Consider the following 16,638-nt stretch of genomic DNA (forward strand, 5'->3'; position numbering starts at 1 on the left):
GACAAGGATCGCATTTTTACCATCTTTGTAAATATAATTTGTAATCATTCAGTAGTGGTATAGAAAATAAGAAAATGAAAAGCATGAAATTCATATGAAGCTGGGTGTGATGGCCCACACCTGTAATCCCAGCACTGATGGAAACAAGAGGCAGATGGATCTCTATGAGTCCAAAGACAGCCAGGGCTATGCAGAGAAATCCTATCTCGAAAAAAGAAAAAGAAGAAATTCATAAGATATATTTTAGACAGGCTGGAGAGATGGCTCAGTGTTTAAAAACTCTTGCTGCTCTTGCAAAGGTTTGGTTCTCAACACCCCCATGTTGCCTCACAACCATCTGTAACTCCAACTGCAGGGGATCTGACACTGCCTTTGACCTCTGTGGGCACTAGGCACACAGATGGTACACACACATACCTCTAGTTGAAATACATATGAAAAATAAAAGTTGTTTTTTTTTTTTAGTTATGTGTTTTAGGAGGCTGGAAAGATTGCTGAGCAGTTAAGAATACTTACTACTCTTCCGGAGAACTAGTGTCAGGTGGCTCAGAACTACTTGTAACTCCAGCTCCAAGAGATCCTAACCCTCCAGCCTACGCAGGCACCTGCACTCATGGGCACATACCCATAGATAGACACTTACATCCACCTATCATTTGAAAAAGTAGTAAAACTGAAAAATCTTTTCAAAAGATCTATTTTACAACAAATAGCTTACTACAGAAGAAGCAGAGCCTGTATGTGCTGAAATCAATGAAGGACAGGAGGGGGTCTAAAGAGAGCAGATTGATACACTAGCCCAACCCTCTTTTCTGTAACAGAGGAATCAGGTCTAAAGTTTTGTCCAAAGCATGAAGGCCCTGAGCCTTCCCTACCCTAGAAACCAGCGGGCCTGATAGCTGGTTTGCTTCCCATCTGTAATTCAAAGGGGAGGGGCTACTGTATTAGAATGTGTGAGCCTGTGGCAAGTGCTTTCAAGACAGTCGGTGCAGAATGCCTATGTTGGTGGTTTTTAGTGCTCAGGGGACAGCTGCTTACAATGTCAGGAAGCTGGGAATGTCCTTTCCTACCCCAAGTACATTCCCAGCTCTTGCCAATCCCATTCCTACCATGCCATGAGCATTATGTTTGCCTTATCAGAAACTGGTGATTCAGGAAATAAAGCAAGAGATGCTGTACTTTTTGTTGATTAAAGAGTATTCATAAGCCCATCCACCAAGATCTCTAAGGATGCCTGGATGGTACCACTTAATGAGCATGCTGGATATGGGGGCCGGCTTAGCCACAGGAGTACTCTACATCATTATTAGCTGTCCAAAGGCCATGCTTGCTTATGTTGGAAATTGGGTGGAAATGTGAAGACTTTTTCTTCTTCAACAGCTCACAAAGAAAGTGAACAACATAGAGACAGGCTGGGCCCTGGGGGCCACCTTTCACCTGCTGCAGTCTCTGGGCATCTCCAGCTGAGCCTACATGCATCCTCTGAAGCTGCATCCTGAACAACTTTACAGGAAGGAGAGGACCACTCTGGGGAAAGCCTGGACTGCAACCCAGTAGCTGGCCTTACTATGAGAGAAGCGGTTTATAGACGAGTCTTGCCCGTAAGCCTAGAGATTTAGGCTTCATTAATTTTGCACATCTAATGTGAATGGCTCCCTAACCACTTGGCAGATGCATGGCTGGCACCAGAGTGTTTATCTTTTGAGATTTTTTTTGTATGTCAGAGTCTTGTGAAGGAAAAAGAAAGGGTTTAGACCTCTGTGTTAGACTGAGAGTCCAGAGACAGGACCCCAGGAACCAAAGAAAAATCTCATTTCCATCCTTGGAGTGCCTCATTTCTCTGAATGTTTTCATTTTTTGCTTGTAAGCTAAATTAAGCTGACTTTACTGAAGTCCCATAGCCTATCAATGCTGGCTTTTTATTTTTTTCTTCCTCCTATTCTTTATTATATTCCCCCCTAAAAACCAGGAGGGTGACAGCTGGTTTGCTTCCCATCTGTAGTGCAAAGGGGAAGGCTACCGTATTAGACTGTGTGAGCCTGTGCCACAGTACATCAGCCAACCGACGCAGAGCTTAGAGCTAGCCTAGGTGGTTTATTTTTGAATAGGGATCTTGTTAATATTGCTCAGGCTAGCCTGGAACTCACCGTGTAACCCAGGTAGCTTTGAGTGATCAATTCTGCCTCAGTCTCCTGAGTTTTGGGATTACAGGTGTGAGCTAGCAAGATGGAGAGAGTACCTTTTAACTGTGCCTAGGTTAGAGCTGTAGGAAAAGGGGCCACCCGGTCTCAAGGGACAGCCGGTGCAGAGTGTGACTACTGCTCACATGCTGCCTTTACTCAGCTTGTCACTTCACTCCAGTGCCAGCACTGCCTCCCGAGCCAGTGGGTATAGAATCAAGCATGGCCCTAACCTTAGTACTTTTGTGTTTCTGTGAAATACAACTGTGCCCTAGTTTTTGGTCTGTGGTTAGAAGCTTGTATGTATGCTATTTCCGTCTAAAGATTACCACTGCTTTCAGTTTGTCCTTTTTGGGGGTTAGGGTATGGAAAGTGCTGGGATTGAACCCAGGACTTCTTGCATGTTAGGCACAATGTGCTACCACTATGCGTCTTTCATAGTAGAGCTTTCCTGCCTGGGTCCTTGGTGATTTTAGTTACTATTTTCTGAATTTATTATCTAGCTCAGGATTTCAGATCCCCTTTCCAATGATATCCAACATTTGATTTGATTGGCTATTTTGGTCCATGTTGGTCCATGTGAGAACAAGGACTAACATTTCTAGAGAACCATGTGTTCTCTCTCAGGACATTCTCTGTGTTGAGGTTAAACACAGGTTGTTGAGCATACTAGGCATGGGTGCTCTACTACATGGTTAGCCCTTTAAGGTCACTGTTGTAAGCATTTTAAGCTTCTGTCATCATGTCGCCTCTTGTATGACCATCATTGGCTGGCATCCCTGCGCAGTTGTGGATGGTTTCCTGTTGCTTGGCTCCTGTCATAGCACTTTACCCCTTCCTCTTCTCTTTCCAGGAAAGTTTTCATCTCCCTTACCTTAATTATCAGTCACCCTCTTTCCCTTCCAACTTTCACAAAGGATGTGACTTTGCCTGGCCCCATGACAGTCCCTGGGAAACCTTGTTTTTTGAAGCCATTACATTAACTCAATAAGTATTACCATCTACTACGTACACAAAGTAGGCAAATGTGTATATCTTTACAAACCCCCAGTGTTAGGGGGTTTGTTTGGATCAAAAGTGGCATTTCTTCAGATGTTTCCCACTGAGAGTGTGTGTCTCGAGCACTGCTGCTCAGTTAGCCTTGAGCTTCGTGAACTCAAGTGATTGTCTCACCTTAGAACACCAAGTCCCGGTAGGCCCTACTGAGCCTGTTACTGAGCCAAGACGTCTATTACTAAGTTCACCTTCGCTACTTATATTTAATGTCCTCAAAACAAGGCTCACATGTAATGAAACAGATTTCCTGCACTGGAAACAGTTAAAGATAAAACGCAATTTCCTGTGCAATACAGAGTCGGTACAGTTCCAGCAGGTTTCTGTTGAAGTGTTTTCAGGCAACTCCCTTCTGGTGCCACTGGTGTTTACAGCTCCACTAGCTGAGAGCTGCCTTTTTCTTCAGTCATAGTTTTGCTGTCTCCTGCTCCAAAGCCTTTAGAATCTTTCAAGATAACTGGAGTTTTATGGGTTTTTAAAAACATGCACCATACTTTCTTGACTGTTTACTGTGTCTATTTTTTAAAAAGGTATTAGACCCGTCATAGGCCACCAAATGCTATAACAGTTGAAAGAAAACAAGCTGCTTTCTTAAGAGTAAGCTATGTTCAGACAAGGTTCCTCTATAGCAGGCATTATGGCACAGACATAGCTGTCTTGGAGCTGAGGTAGGATTACAAGTTATAGGCTTCCTATATAGCCAGTTTGAAGCCACTCTGGACAACTCAATGTGACACTCTAAAATTTTTTTAAAGGGAAGAGGAGTTAGAAGATAGATTTTGTACTTAGCATGTTAGGCCCTCAATTCAGTTCCCAGCACTAAAAAGCCAAAACAGACAATTCCTGCTCTCTGACAAGCGAGTTCCCATCTTTTGATGCCTCAGATACCAGACACAGGGGCCAGAGCTATAAAGTGCATATTGTCCCACATTCACTTATGATTACCCTGGATACTGCCAGAACTCTTAAATAGATGTACTTCCACTTCAGAAACTTATCTGCAGATATCCTCAACTTTTTTTTTGGAGACAGGGTTCCTCTGTGTAACCCTGGCTGTCCTGGTACTCCCTCTGTAGACCAAGCTGGCCTCAAACTCAGAGATCTACCTGCCTCTGCCTCCCGAGTGCTGGGATTAAAGGTGTGTATTGCCACCACTTGGCGACATGGGCCTTTTTTTTAAACTAAGGGGTTCCTATGGGTTCTGATGTTGCTGGCAAGTTCCATCTCTGTGAAAACGTTAATATATTTTAAATACCTGGGATGTGGTCTAGTACCTGGTGGATGCTGTGTGTTCACTATTATATGAAGAACATCTGCGAGACAAATGTCCTTGCAAAGTGTGCCTTAAAATTCTCATCTCTAACTTTTTTTCCATACATTGGAGTCAGTATTCTTATCTGCGCTCCCTTTTTGTAAAAAGTGACCTCATCCTGACAGTCTCTGTCCATCACTTTTCCCAGCAGCTGCCGCCTTTTATTCTGTGGACATTTCTGAGTCTAATGACATCAGTACCAAGTTTTCCACATTGTTTAAGCTGCCCTATAGCCACAACTATCTCATCCCTCCAAAGCTATTCCAAAACAGATTAGCTTGTTTAAAAGGGAGGCTTTCTTCATCTTTTCAAAACAGATGTCTGGGCAAGACATTCTGCCGTGTTCTTCCCTAACACAGCGAGAGGCCTCTCTGGTGCTGTATAGTTCGCGAAAACCCCAAGTACAAGCCTCTCCATTAGCTACCTGCCAGCACACATGGACGGCTTGTCCCACTGATTGGCTCCCTTCTGAGCCGTTCCTGAGGCCTCTGCAGCTGTGTGTGCAATGAGGTTATTTATTGCTTTATTACTGAACAGAGAATGGCATCCCAGAGAGAAGCAGTAAATATAACTGAAACATGGTACTGTGATGAGCAAGTAGAAAAAGCAGCATTAATAAGACATGGCTGTTATTTATCTTTGTTTCCCCCTTAAAATAGTGTACTTTTTCAAAGCAATTTCTATTTCATTGGCATACCAGTGTTAATTTTAAACAACAATCTAACAAAATGTATCAGGTATTTCTTCTCATTTTTACTCTGTCAAGATAACTCTATAAATTTATGACCAGCATTAAAGTATTCTATTTAGAAAGGATTGTTACTAAGTAAATGAGGGCGAGAGCATCTCAGTGGTTTGTTTGTTTAGTAATAAAAAAGTCCTTTCAATCAAATAGTTTTCCTTTGGATTTTTCCTTAGCTGTTACTCACTGTTTTGGCTCTACAGGCCCGTTAATCAGAAGAGGAAAAAAGAGACAAGTTCTAGTGTAAATTTATTAAACCATATTGTAAAGACATGTGATATCACAGGACTAGATGCTCTCTGCCATCAACATGATCCCAGAAGAGTAGCACTCATTTGCTGGCAAAGGCCATAATCTGTTCCTAGAGAAAAAGGAAAGGAAGTGAGTGATACTTGGTTACTGGACGTGAGAGGACAGGTGACTGCATACTCAACTATCCAAGGGGGAAACATGGCAGACGTCCCATAGACACACTCCTCCCAGAGTCTTGCTCTATTCCAGCTGTAAGGACAGGCCTGGCAAGATGGCTCAGCAGGTAAAAACACTTGCCACACAAGCCTGACAACCTGAGTTCAATCACTGTGGGAGGAGAGATTAATTCTTCAAAGTTGTCTTCTGACCTCCACATGCTTGCTGTGGCGTGTTCACATATGAATACAGGTGCCTGAGGAGGCCGTAAGAGGCTCTCTCCAACATAGGTGCTGGGGACTGAGCTCTGCAAGAACAGCAAGCACTCTTTGCTGAGCCTCCTCTCTGGTCGTGTGTGTGTGTGTGTGTGTGTGTGTGTGTGTGTGTGTGTGTGTGTGTGTGTGTTTTAATCATTTATTTATATCTGGTTTGCCTACATGTATGTATGTGCACCGCATACATGCCTAATATACTCAGGCCAGGAGGAGGCATCAGATCCCCTAGGACTGGAGTTATAGATGGGTGTGAGCCATCATGTGGGTTTTGAGAATTGAACCAAGGTCCCTCTGAAAGAACAGCCAGTGCTCTTAACCACTGAGCCATCTCCCCAGCCCTCAGCCCTGTATTCTTAAGCCCTTCCTACATATCTCAAGTTATTGTTTTGATGTTAACACCAACAAACCCAGCAGGTTCGTTTATGCATAACCATCAGGGAAGGTAGACTGGATAATGGTAGCTGCGGATAGCAGCACATACTTCTTTATATTTGTTTTATCGTGTAGCCCTGGCTGTCCTGGACGCACTTTGTAGACCAGGCCGGCATCAAACTCAGAGATCCACCTGCCTCTGCCTCCCCAAGTGCTAGGATTACAGACATGCACCATCATGCCCAGTTGGCAGCACATGCTTTTAATCCCAAGAAATTTAGAATTTTTGCAGCCCTTCCTCAGTAAAGAAAAATCTTGGAGAGCCATACATGACCACTTACTTTGAGAGGAGAGACTGCATTAGTTGCTTGTAAGCCCCACGTCCTCAGCAACACCAGTGGAATAGCCCTAGTAGAATACAGCCTTTTCAATAGGTCAGTAGCAGCCAGAAGAACAGTATTATGACGCTGTCTGTCTGTTTCGTACCCTGTGAGGTGGCTCATAGATCCTGGAGTTAAAAAACAAGAGGAAAGATTAAACCCTTACTCCCATAGTAAAGATTTCCTCCTCCTCCTCCTCTTCTTCCTCTTCCTCCTACTCCCCCCGCCCCCCAATCTCCTCCTAGCAACTCTACAGCATCGTGCTGCCTAGAGCACTGTGGCAGTTCTACCCACTCCGTGATGTCAGGGGACATGAATGCTTACCTAAGTCCTTCCCATTGAAGGCTGCTGTACTGAGATGACGGACCAAACTGGAAATATCCCCAAAGCCCATGTTGACTCCTTGTCCTGCAAGTGGATGGACTCTGTGGGCTGCGTCACTAAAAATAAACCAGCATTCAGGTGTGGCCTCCAGCAGCACAGAAAGGAGTGGCCTACTCTATTAAAGTCTTACCCAATGAGTGCCACCCGAGGCCGGACATATTCAGCAGCATGTCCCAGGCCCAGAGGAAAGGAGGCTCTGCTTTCAGCATCCACCTTGGCTATACTTGGAGGCAGCTGACGAGCTGAGACCCTAGTGGGCTTCAGAAGGGCGACAGCATAGTGCAGCATGGTGCTAGCTGAGTCCACGAAGTCTGTGTGGTTAGCATCACTCCACTGCATGCCGTCGGCCCCAAAACCGTGAAACGTGATTAGTGACCAGGAAACAACTAGAAGCTCACCAAAGAACCCTTTTTCATAACCAACGCTGAGAACAATGCTGTGTAGCATGCCTAAGCTGATCTTGCTAATGAGTCACAAACCCCTTGAAACACATACAAAACTCCCAATTCCCAGCATTCCCTGCAGGTTTTATTTAGGATTGTGCCAAAGTATTTGTGCTTGGCCCCTGACTAAAATTGAACTTTACCTTTCTAGTCCTTAGCAATACCCACAAACTAGGTCTCCTTCTGCCTCTTAAGCTGAGGTGAAGCATAGAACACCCTCCTAACTCTATGTCACGGGGACACCTACCTCTACATCCTCCTCTCTGTTCCCACAACATCCCATGCAAACATCTGTTACTGTACTTAGAGTGTCCTTCTCCCTCATTTGACTGTGCTTCTGAAGGCAGGGGCTCTTAGCAGTCTGTCTCCAGAGCCCGTTACACAGACAGCACTGCTGAAGGTGCTATGCTGCATAAAGTGACCTGCATACGTTGGCAGGCCTGTCTGTCAGCACAGCAGCCCACAGCTTCCAGTGTTTTGCCTTTCCTGAGTGCCCTCACAGAATCTGCACTTGCTAAGGGGAAGCCACATGGGTACTCCTTTTTCCTCATCACACCAGGAGCTGGATAAGGTGATACTCACAAAGGCAGAGTTGATGGCATCCACAAACTCTTCCTCGTCCATGCTAACCAGCTCTGCTGCATGGTCATGTGATGTGGACCAAACCAAGGAACTCAAGGTATCTGAGAGCTATATCAAAAGAAGAGCATCAGCCTGGTGAGGTGGCGCATGCCTGTAATCTCAGCACATCACAGCAGAAGTGTCAGCCCAGCCTGGGGTACAGTTCTCACAAACAACAGCAATAAAAACCTGCTCTTCTGAACTTGGGTGGTTTCTTTTTTTCTTTTTCTTTTTTTTTTTTTAACTTGGGTGTTTTCAAGCATAAAAGAACTGAGGGCTGGAGAGATGGCTCAGTGGTTAAGAGCACTGTCTGCTCTTCCAAAGGTCCTGGGTTCAATTCCTAGCACCCACATGGCAGCTCACAACTGTCTGTAACTCCAAGATCTGATACCCTCACACCAATGCACATAAATTAAAATTAAATTAAAAAAAAAAAAGACATTAAAAAACCTGAGAAAAAGAAGCAATGCATGACTGGAACATAGTCCCTTTAAGCCAGGCTGAAAGTCATGTTCTAAAGACTACACCAGTTACCTTTGAGCTACTTGGCCAGAGGCTCTCTTACCGGGAGTAGAGCAATAGGCCCAGACGGGAGAAATCTCTGCCAGGCTACATTGTTTTCTGTGGCCTAGAGTAAAAGAAAAGTTCTTACAAGGGGTTCTGAGTGCTCAGGACAAGCTCCTGGATGGGCGGCTCAAGAGCTCACCTCTGATAAGTGCAGAGTGGCCACCACAGCAGACTGGTCGTAGTTCCAGCTGACATTCCGGATACCAGCAGCTTGCCTAACTCCTGAGTTGCATCCGTCAGCACCGATCTGCGCGGAGACAGGAGCCTGCTAAGTCTTACAACCACGTCATACATACATCAAGCTGTTCCACAAGTTTCTTTGTCCTTTTGTCTAGTCCCAACTATAAGTTCTGACACTATCAAGCCCGTCCACTCCCAGCCCCTACAGGGAAGCCCTACAAAATAAGACCCCGAGCCCGAGCTGATGGGATTAAAGTAGCTGTCTGAACCAAGAGGTGCCAGCAACAGCCATATTCAACCAGTCTCTCGATACATGAACTGGAGAGAAAAGTCAGGCAGTGGAGTTTAAAAGAAAAAGCTGGTGAGCAGAAACAAACTAGAAAACAAGAGCTACAAGGATATGATGACACTGAGACTTCTGTGACAGAGAAATATGGACCCTGAGGTCCCAACATTCTTGTTCCATCCTGTCCTGGGAGCCTGGCTATCCTATCCTAAGCTGGCCCCTGAGGCCACTTCTAGTACAGAAGGTATTTTTTGTTTGTTTGTTTTTGTTTTTCAAGACAGGGTCTCTGTGTGTAGCCTTGGCTATCCTGGACTCACTTTGTAGACCAGGCTGGCCTCGAACTCACAGCCATCCACCTGCCTCTGCCTCCTGAGTGCTGGGATTAAAGGCGTGCGCCACCACCGCTTGGCCCAGTACAGAAGGTGTAAGACCATCTTAGCTCTTTGATGGCTGCCTGAATAGGGGCTGGTCATTCTAGAAACAATAACGCAGTTAGCCCAAATTTTCCACCTGAAACTACAGGCCCTAGCATAAGTGTAGACATGCAAGACCCCTGACAAAGTAAGAATCTTCAACTACCAACAGTTTGGTCTGGAGGGTACTGCCATCACCTAGGGTAATATGGACCCAAGGGCTGGAGTCTGCCATGGAAAAGGGGCCAGGCCAGGCATAGCCAACAGCTTTGCTCCTGTAGAGAACTCTCACGCGGTCTGGAGGAGTCAAAGGGGAAAGAAGCAAAACATCAGAAAGACAGGTCAAAGGACTGAGCCACTGTAAGTAACCTAAAAGCAAGGCCTAAAAGGACCCCAGATGATTAACGCTCTGACCCACAGACTGCTGGTAAAGAACAGAAGCCACGGAGCAACCTGATGTCAGAAAGTTAAAAAGAGAAAGCACAGCTGGGCAGGGCAGAGCACGCCTTTAATCCTGGCAGACCCAGGTGCATCTCTGAGTTTGAGGCAGGGCCTACATAGGGAGTTCTAGGCCAGCCAGGGCTACACGGTGAAGCCTGTCTTAACAAACACACATGCTGGGAGGTGGAGGACAGGATTCTCGCCTAGCCCATCTAGTTTCACTCTGCATCTGACCAAGCAGGAAGCACAAGTTGAAATATGTTTTATACTCCAAAAGGTTTTTCCCCGCCAAGGTATGATCATGTATTTGTTAAAGACTTATTTTTGACTGGACTCAGAAGTAGAAGCTCTCAGCGAGCTTCTTGGCAATCTTCCTGGCGCTTTGCTTTGGCTTCTTTCACTCCCTTGGCCAAAAGTTTATCGTATTCTGCAGCCGCCTCCTTGTTTTTCTTAGTACGCTGTTTCTTCAGAGCTATGCGTCGGTGTTTGTGTTGCAGGACATGGGAAGTGATAGGCCGCTGACTCTTGGGTGCTTTGGTCCTGGGCTTCTTACCTTTGTTTAAGGGCTTTCTGACAACATACTGGCAGACATCATCTTCTGTAGGCAGATTAAAGAGCTTCTAGATTCTGCTAGCTCTTTTAGGTCCCAGCCGGCGAGGCACAGTAGTGTCTGTCAGTCCAGGAATATCCTTCTCTCCTTTTTTTTTGTTTACAATAACTAAGTTGAGAACACTCAGATTGGCATCCACGATGCACCCACGAGCAGACTTACACTTCCTCTCTCCCGTTCTCCTTGGTCTATAACAAGAACGCCCCTTACTCAAGAGCAGGCGCACGCTGCCTCGGGTCAAAACGCCCTGCTTCGTGGGAAAACCTTGTCATTCCCACCACTGATCTGGACCACTTAACCCTTCCATCCTTCACCCAGAGCATCAGCAGCTACTTCTGTGGCCTTGCACTTCTCATAGAATGTATGAAGCTTGCGTTCATCGCCCACTTCAGCGAGTTTCTGATAGCCAGTGGCAGGGAAGGAGATATTCAGCTGACCGTCTAGGAGGCGCCACGAAAAGAGCAGGGGTTTTTTGTTGTTGTTGTTTTCAAGACAGGGTTTCTCTGTCCGCCTGGCTGTCCTGAAAATGCACTTTGTAGACCAGAGTGGCCTCAGACTCAGAGATCTGCCTGCTTCTGCCTCTAGAGTGCTAGGGTTAAAGCTGTGCGCTGCCACCACCACTAGACCAAAAGAATTTCTTTTTGGGTGTTAAGTTGTAGTTAGATGACAGAAATAAATTCTAGAGCACAGTCTCAGGGAATGATGGCTACAAATGACAACAATGTATTGCATATTTCCGAAGAGCCTGAAGATGGCTGAAGATGTAGGTAGGTCAGTGGAAAAACACTTGCCGAACATGCTGTAAATCCTAGGTTCAAGCCCAAGTAACACACACACACACATATACACACATACTTTAAGGAAATCCAACCCAGGGGCATGTGTGTGCCAGGAAAGAGCGCTACCGCTGAGCTATAACTCAGCCTATAAATAAGGTTCTGAATGTCAGTCGGGTGCAGTGGCACACACCTGTAATCCCAGCCTTCTGGGAGGCAGAGGCAGACAGATCTCTGTGAGTTCAAAGCCCGCCTGGCCTACAAAGTGAGTCCAGGACAGCCAAGGCTACACAGAGAAACCCTGCCATCCCCCCTCCCAAAAAAGAGAAAACCCTTAGTAAGAGGCACAAGCCTTTAATTCTAGCATTTGGGAATGAGGAGAGAAGGAGCGGGAGTTCAAGGCTAGCCTGGGCTATATGAGAAAGAAAAAGGAAAAACAACTCATGTAAATTATTTCCAGTTTTTCTCTTGTTTGAATCTCAAGATATTACACATAGAGCAAGTCATATATCTTGTTAAGGACTTTATATCCAGACATACAAAGAACTCCTTTTTTTTTTTTTCTTTTTTTAAAATTTATTTTATTTTATTGGTTTTTTGAGACAGGGTTTCTCTGTGTTGCCCTGGCTGTCCTGGACTTGCTTTGTAGAGCAGGCTGGCCTTGAACTCACAGATATATGCAAGCCTCTGTCTCTGCCTCCTGAGTACTAGGATTAAAGGCATGAGCCACCACCTCCTGGCCAAAGAACTCTTGTAACTCAAAAACAAAAAGACAAATGACAGTTTTTAAATGTGCAAACGATTTTCAATATACATTTCTCTAAAGCAAATATACAAATAGACACAAGCACATACAAAGAAAGTAAATAAAATAAAGTAAAACATTATTTATTAGGTAAACAGAGTCAAAACGACAGTGGGCCACTAGGATGGCTGTAGTTTAAAACAAAGTAAGTCCTGAGAAGGATGGAGAAACTGAACCACTGAAACTAGGGGGAAGGTGAGATGACGCAACCTTTAAGAAAGTTTGGCAATTTCCGAGAGTGTTACCTACAGAAGTACTGTATGACTTCGCAACTCCACTTCCAAGTGAGGAAAAACATGTTGCTAGGCCTGATAGGCAAGCTCCTTGTGAAGCTGAGACTGGACTTTTAACACTTAGGGCCTGCCTAGACTACAGAGTGAGTTTAAGTATAGCCTGAGCAACATGGTGAGACCCTGTTCAAACAAAAGGTAAACAAGAGCTGGGAAACCAGCTGAGGGGCAGAGCAACTGCCTAGCTGTCTCAAGACCCTGCATCAGTCCTGAGTACCGGGAAAAACAAGGACAATAAGCCCTCCATCCACACAAAATCCATACACAAAATATTCATAACACTATTTACCAACTACCAAAAAGTGGAAACAACCCAAATTCTGTAACTTGATGAATAAATACAATGCGCCATTACTCAGCGATGAGAGGGAGTGAATGCCTAGTACATGTGACGCAATCTCAAAACGTGCTAAGTAACCCATTAGTATAATGGTAAGATCCACTCCTCTGAGCTGTTGAGAAGAGACAACTTTAGAAAGATAAAAGGAAGGCAGAGGCAGGTGGATGGCTTTGAGTTCGAGGCCAGCCTGGTCCACACAGAGAGTTCTAGGGCAGCCAGGGTTACACAGAGAAGCCCTGTCTTGAAAAACCAAAAGAAGAAAAGAAAAAGATAAAAGCCAAAGCTGAGGTAAGAGTGAGGAATGACTGGGGAGGTGTGACATGAAGTTTCCTTCTGAGGTGATGAACACTGTAAAGGCTGTGGCGACAGTTGTACAACTCTATAAATACACTGAAAGTCACTGAGTTACACATGGAAGATACGAGAATTTTGATGATATGTAAATTTTCTAAATAAAGATGGTAAAAAGAAAGGTAAACCAGGAGGTGGTGGTGCACGCCTTTAATCCCAGCACTTGGGAGGCAGAGGCAGGCGGATCTCTGTGAGTTTGAGGCCAGCCTGGTCTACAGAGCAAGTTCCAGGACAGCTAGAGCTGTTACACAGCGAAACCCTGTCTTGAAAAACCAAAAAAAAAAAAGAAAAGAAAAGAAAATTAAGTCCTGAAAGGATTTCATCTTTTCTTTTCTTGGAGACAGGGTTTCACTATGCAGTCCTGGCTTTAGACTCACAGAGATCTGCCTGCCTCTGCCTTCTGAGTGCTGGCATTAAAGTGTGCTACCCCGCCTGGCTATCAGTCAGTATTCGGTATCTATAGAAAGTCTTTTTCTCTGGCAAGTACAAAGGCAGTCAATCCCCAAAGAGGAAATGGAGATGCCCGCTTACCTGCCACAGCCTCCAGCTGTTTCGTGAGTGCATGCATGATGACGTCATTCTCCACTATATAGCCCATGACATCTAAGTTATCCTTGTTGAACATGATCAAGGCGTCTGAGCAGGAGTCCCACACCTGCAAACACACAGGAAAGCGCATCAACATCACAGAAAATGAAGCACAGTTCCAACCGGAAGCTGAGTGTCGCTTTCCACAAACTGTCAGAATGGTGGGCACACCTGTGACCCCCAGCCCTTGGCAAGTGGACACAGTGGTCAGGCAGGCTTCAGCTGCATCCTATATCTCAAAAAACCAGATTAATAAATCATAAAGTAAGCAGCTTCTCAAGAAAGCCACACACACACTGAATTTAAATTTTGATCTATAAAAAGCCTAGAGAAAGCGGACTCTAACAAGGTAGCATGAGACAGACAGGACATCCCCACAAGGTTAAGGGAAGGGAGGCACCTGCATCCGACGGAAGGCTTTGCACCGCATATTGCAGATGTGGTCCCATGCGCCAAAACCTACAAAAGAGACACAGTGACCTCACATGACCTGGGCTCCCAGGCCCCCTTTTGTCTCTCCATCTTGTTAAGTAGGAGGCTGTTTTCAGTGTTCTCCAAAAATGGAAGGTAAAAACTGTGTGCTGTTAGGAACAAAGCCCTTCTACTCTCAGATCTGGATTACATAGCACGAAAAACAGACCCAAAGGGCCAGAGCACAGTCAAGCAGCAAAAATAAAAAAGGAAAACTAAACAAAACCATCCCTTTTCCTTACTAGGTTTTTCTTGTAAATGTTCTAAAGACTGTTTTTTTTTCCAGCTCTTCACGGCACTGAGTAGATTCATGCTTTGAAGAAATATTTTAGGTCCAGAGCAGACCAAATTCCCTTGTGCAGCTGATATTGTAGCTAAGACAGACCACGTGAACACGTGCATAATATAATGCCAGGCAGTAGCTCTGTAAGGAAAAGCTGTGGGAACTAAGGAGGTGGCTCCATCCTCAAGCACACCCCCTGGCTCCATCCCCAGTGCCAGGATAGGTCAAGGCCAGACCCTATCTTTTAAAAAAGAAGAGGAAAAAGAAAGAGCGAGCTGTAAAGCTATGCAAAGTGATTCAAGAGTTTCATTCTAGACAGAACAGTTTCAGACAGGACGGCCTGAGGGAGTACCACCTAGCACAAACATGAAGACAATTCATCTACCTGCATCCCCTCCCCCCCCAAAAAAGGCCATTAAAATGCAGACTCCCTATGAATGTAACATTTATATTATTCCTGATTGTTTCATGGTTCTTGCTGTATGTAGTTTAGTGTGTGTGTATGTGTGTGTGTGTGTGTGTGTGTGTGTGTGTGTATAATAATATAAATGTATCTGTAAAAAAAAAAAGAATTAAAAAAAATGCAGACTCCCCAGCCCACTTGAACTTGCAATGGAATGAATGTTCACAATTAGGTCATACAAATGCAGTAGAACAAACAACAATGGCCTAACGCATAAACGAGAGTCCACGTGTCTCACGGAAGTCCTCCCCGACCAGGACCTGATGCATCGTCACCTTCAGCTACAGCATGACCAAGCCCACCCGCTCACTCCCACCTGTGAGCGCTCTTGCTCTCTCTCACTTGCCCCTTGACTGTGCACTGGGACACACCGGAGAGCTGAGGGGAGAGGAGGGAGGGCCCAGGACAGGCTCTTACTCACTGCTGAGGAGGGTTGCAGAACCAGGGGTGATGGAGCTGACTCTGTTGCTGTAAGTCTCTGACAAATTCTCCAGTCCTTTCTTTGGACCTGCTTCCAGCAACAGGATTTTCTTGTCACGAAAGTGAATATCATGCCCTAAAAAAGAAAAAAAAAATTAACATTTTAAGTCATTTCAGGGAACCCAAGGATTTAATTACACAGTAGGGCAACTACAGCTAATAATGTGATGTACACTTCTAAAAGCTAGAGGAATTCTGAAAGTCTTCATCATAAAGAACTAATAAATGCTTAAGGAAATAAGTGTTTAAGCAGATTTAAAATTACATAAAATATGCATGTATCAAAACATTACAAGATACATGTGTAATGTTTGTTTGTTTGTTTGTTTGTTTGAGAGGGAAGGGGTCAAGATGGGGTTTCACTGTGTGGCCCTGGAACTCACTCTGTAGAGATTTCCAGAGTGAGGACTGATTGGATTTCAAGTCCTTAGATTGGGGAGCTCAGGGTTTGGTGATCTAAGTGAACTGTACTTTAATAATGCAGCTTTAGGGCCAGCAGCGGTGGCGCAGGCCTTTAATCCCAGCACTCAGGAGACAGAGGCAAAGAAAGGATCTCTGTAAATTCAAGATCAAGCTGGTCTTCTATCCAACACGGCAAAGCCTGATGCCTCTCAAGGCGCTCCTAAACAGCCTGGACGGTTCCCAAGGATCGGGTTGACTTATAAGGCCCGCCCACTTTTGATCCCACAGCACCGAAGCACCGAGTCCGTTCCTGCCGGCCTGAGGGCTCCCTAGGGAGGGTACCGAGCAAACCACCAGGCCCCGCACGCTGGGTCTTTGGACAGCGTCCCGACTCCCACTGAGAGGCTCGTCCCTCCGCCGCCCAGTTCCCCCGCCACAGTTGAGATGTACCTACCCAAGGCGCAAGCCATGGCAGTGCCCACCAGGCCTCCTCCTGACACCACTACATCGTACACGGTGTCTGCCGTGGAGCCCGCCCATCGCCGACTGGCAACCAGAGGGTCTCGTCCAGCCACCAGCCGCACGGTACTCCACCGGCCAACGCACTGCAAGCCGGTCATGGAGCCAAAGCGAGCGGCCATAATGACTCGCGCCCGCGCCTGCGCAAGCGCCCTAGACTCCCCCTCTGACCCACCCCGAAAGTGCTTCCAGGGCAGGGAGTC

At 45.6% G+C, this 16,638-nt stretch overlaps 2 protein-coding genes and 1 pseudogene across 8 annotated transcripts in view; 1 reads left to right on the top strand and 2 right to left on the bottom strand.

The window, feature by feature from the left end:
* Window positions 1-5,437, top strand: part of ENTPD5 (ectonucleoside triphosphate diphosphohydrolase 5 (inactive)) — a 35,484-nt gene extending 30,047 nt beyond the window's left edge. For all 5 annotated transcript variants that reach the window (XM_084792123.1, XM_084792124.1, XM_084792122.1 and 2 more), the window contains one exon: window positions 1,381-5,437. In XM_084792123.1, coding sequence (XP_084648249.1) covers window positions 1,381-1,467 — 87 coding nt within the window. In that variant the 3' untranslated portion in view covers window positions 1,468-5,437. The remainder of the gene's footprint in view (window positions 1-1,380) is intronic.
* An 82-nt stretch (window positions 5,438-5,519) lies between these two features.
* On the bottom strand, window positions 5,520-16,624 carry COQ6 (coenzyme Q6, monooxygenase). 2 transcript variants are annotated; one of them, XM_084792115.1, is made up of 12 exons: window positions 16,371-16,624; window positions 15,456-15,590; window positions 14,218-14,276; window positions 13,761-13,884; window positions 9,783-9,913; window positions 8,877-8,984; window positions 8,736-8,798; window positions 8,132-8,239; window positions 7,237-7,439; window positions 7,047-7,162; window positions 6,684-6,850; window positions 5,520-5,648 (listed from the first exon to the last, which is right to left on the bottom strand). In XM_084792115.1, exons 1-12 carry the CDS (start codon window positions 16,555-16,557, stop codon window positions 5,619-5,621), a joined length of 1,431 nt encoding a protein of 476 aa, XP_084648241.1. In that variant the 5' UTR covers window positions 16,558-16,624; the 3' UTR covers window positions 5,520-5,618. The 2 variants fall into 2 exon arrangements, with proteins under 2 accessions (XP_084648241.1, XP_084648242.1); XM_084792116.1 differs by lacking the exon at window positions 14,218-14,276 and having other exon boundaries at window positions 16,371-16,502.
* On the bottom strand, window positions 9,920-11,309 carry LOC311603399 (small ribosomal subunit protein eS6-like; annotated as a pseudogene). Its single transcript has one exon. The product of its transcript is annotated as a small ribosomal subunit protein eS6-like (transcript).
* Window positions 16,625-16,638: the final 14 nt, after the last annotated feature.

This window comes from Acomys minous (assembly GCF_964271855.1).
Source record: "Acomys minous genome assembly, chromosome: 8".
Classification (NCBI taxonomy): Eukaryota; Metazoa; Chordata; class Mammalia; order Rodentia; family Muridae; genus Acomys; species Acomys minous.

Coding starts and splice junctions, on each gene's coding strand:
- COQ6 (XM_084792115.1), bottom strand. CDS start 16,557: ATGGCCGCTCGCTTTGGCTCCATGACCGGCTTGCAGTGCGTTGGCCGG. Junction 9,914..13,760: donor ACAGCTGGAGGCTGTGGCAG/GTAAGCGGGCAT, acceptor TGACTCCTCCAG/ACCGCGTGAGAGTTCTCTAC. Junction 8,799..8,876: donor CCACTCTGCACTTATCAGAG/GTGAGCTCTTGA, acceptor CTTTTACTCTAG/GCCACAGAAAACAATGTAGC.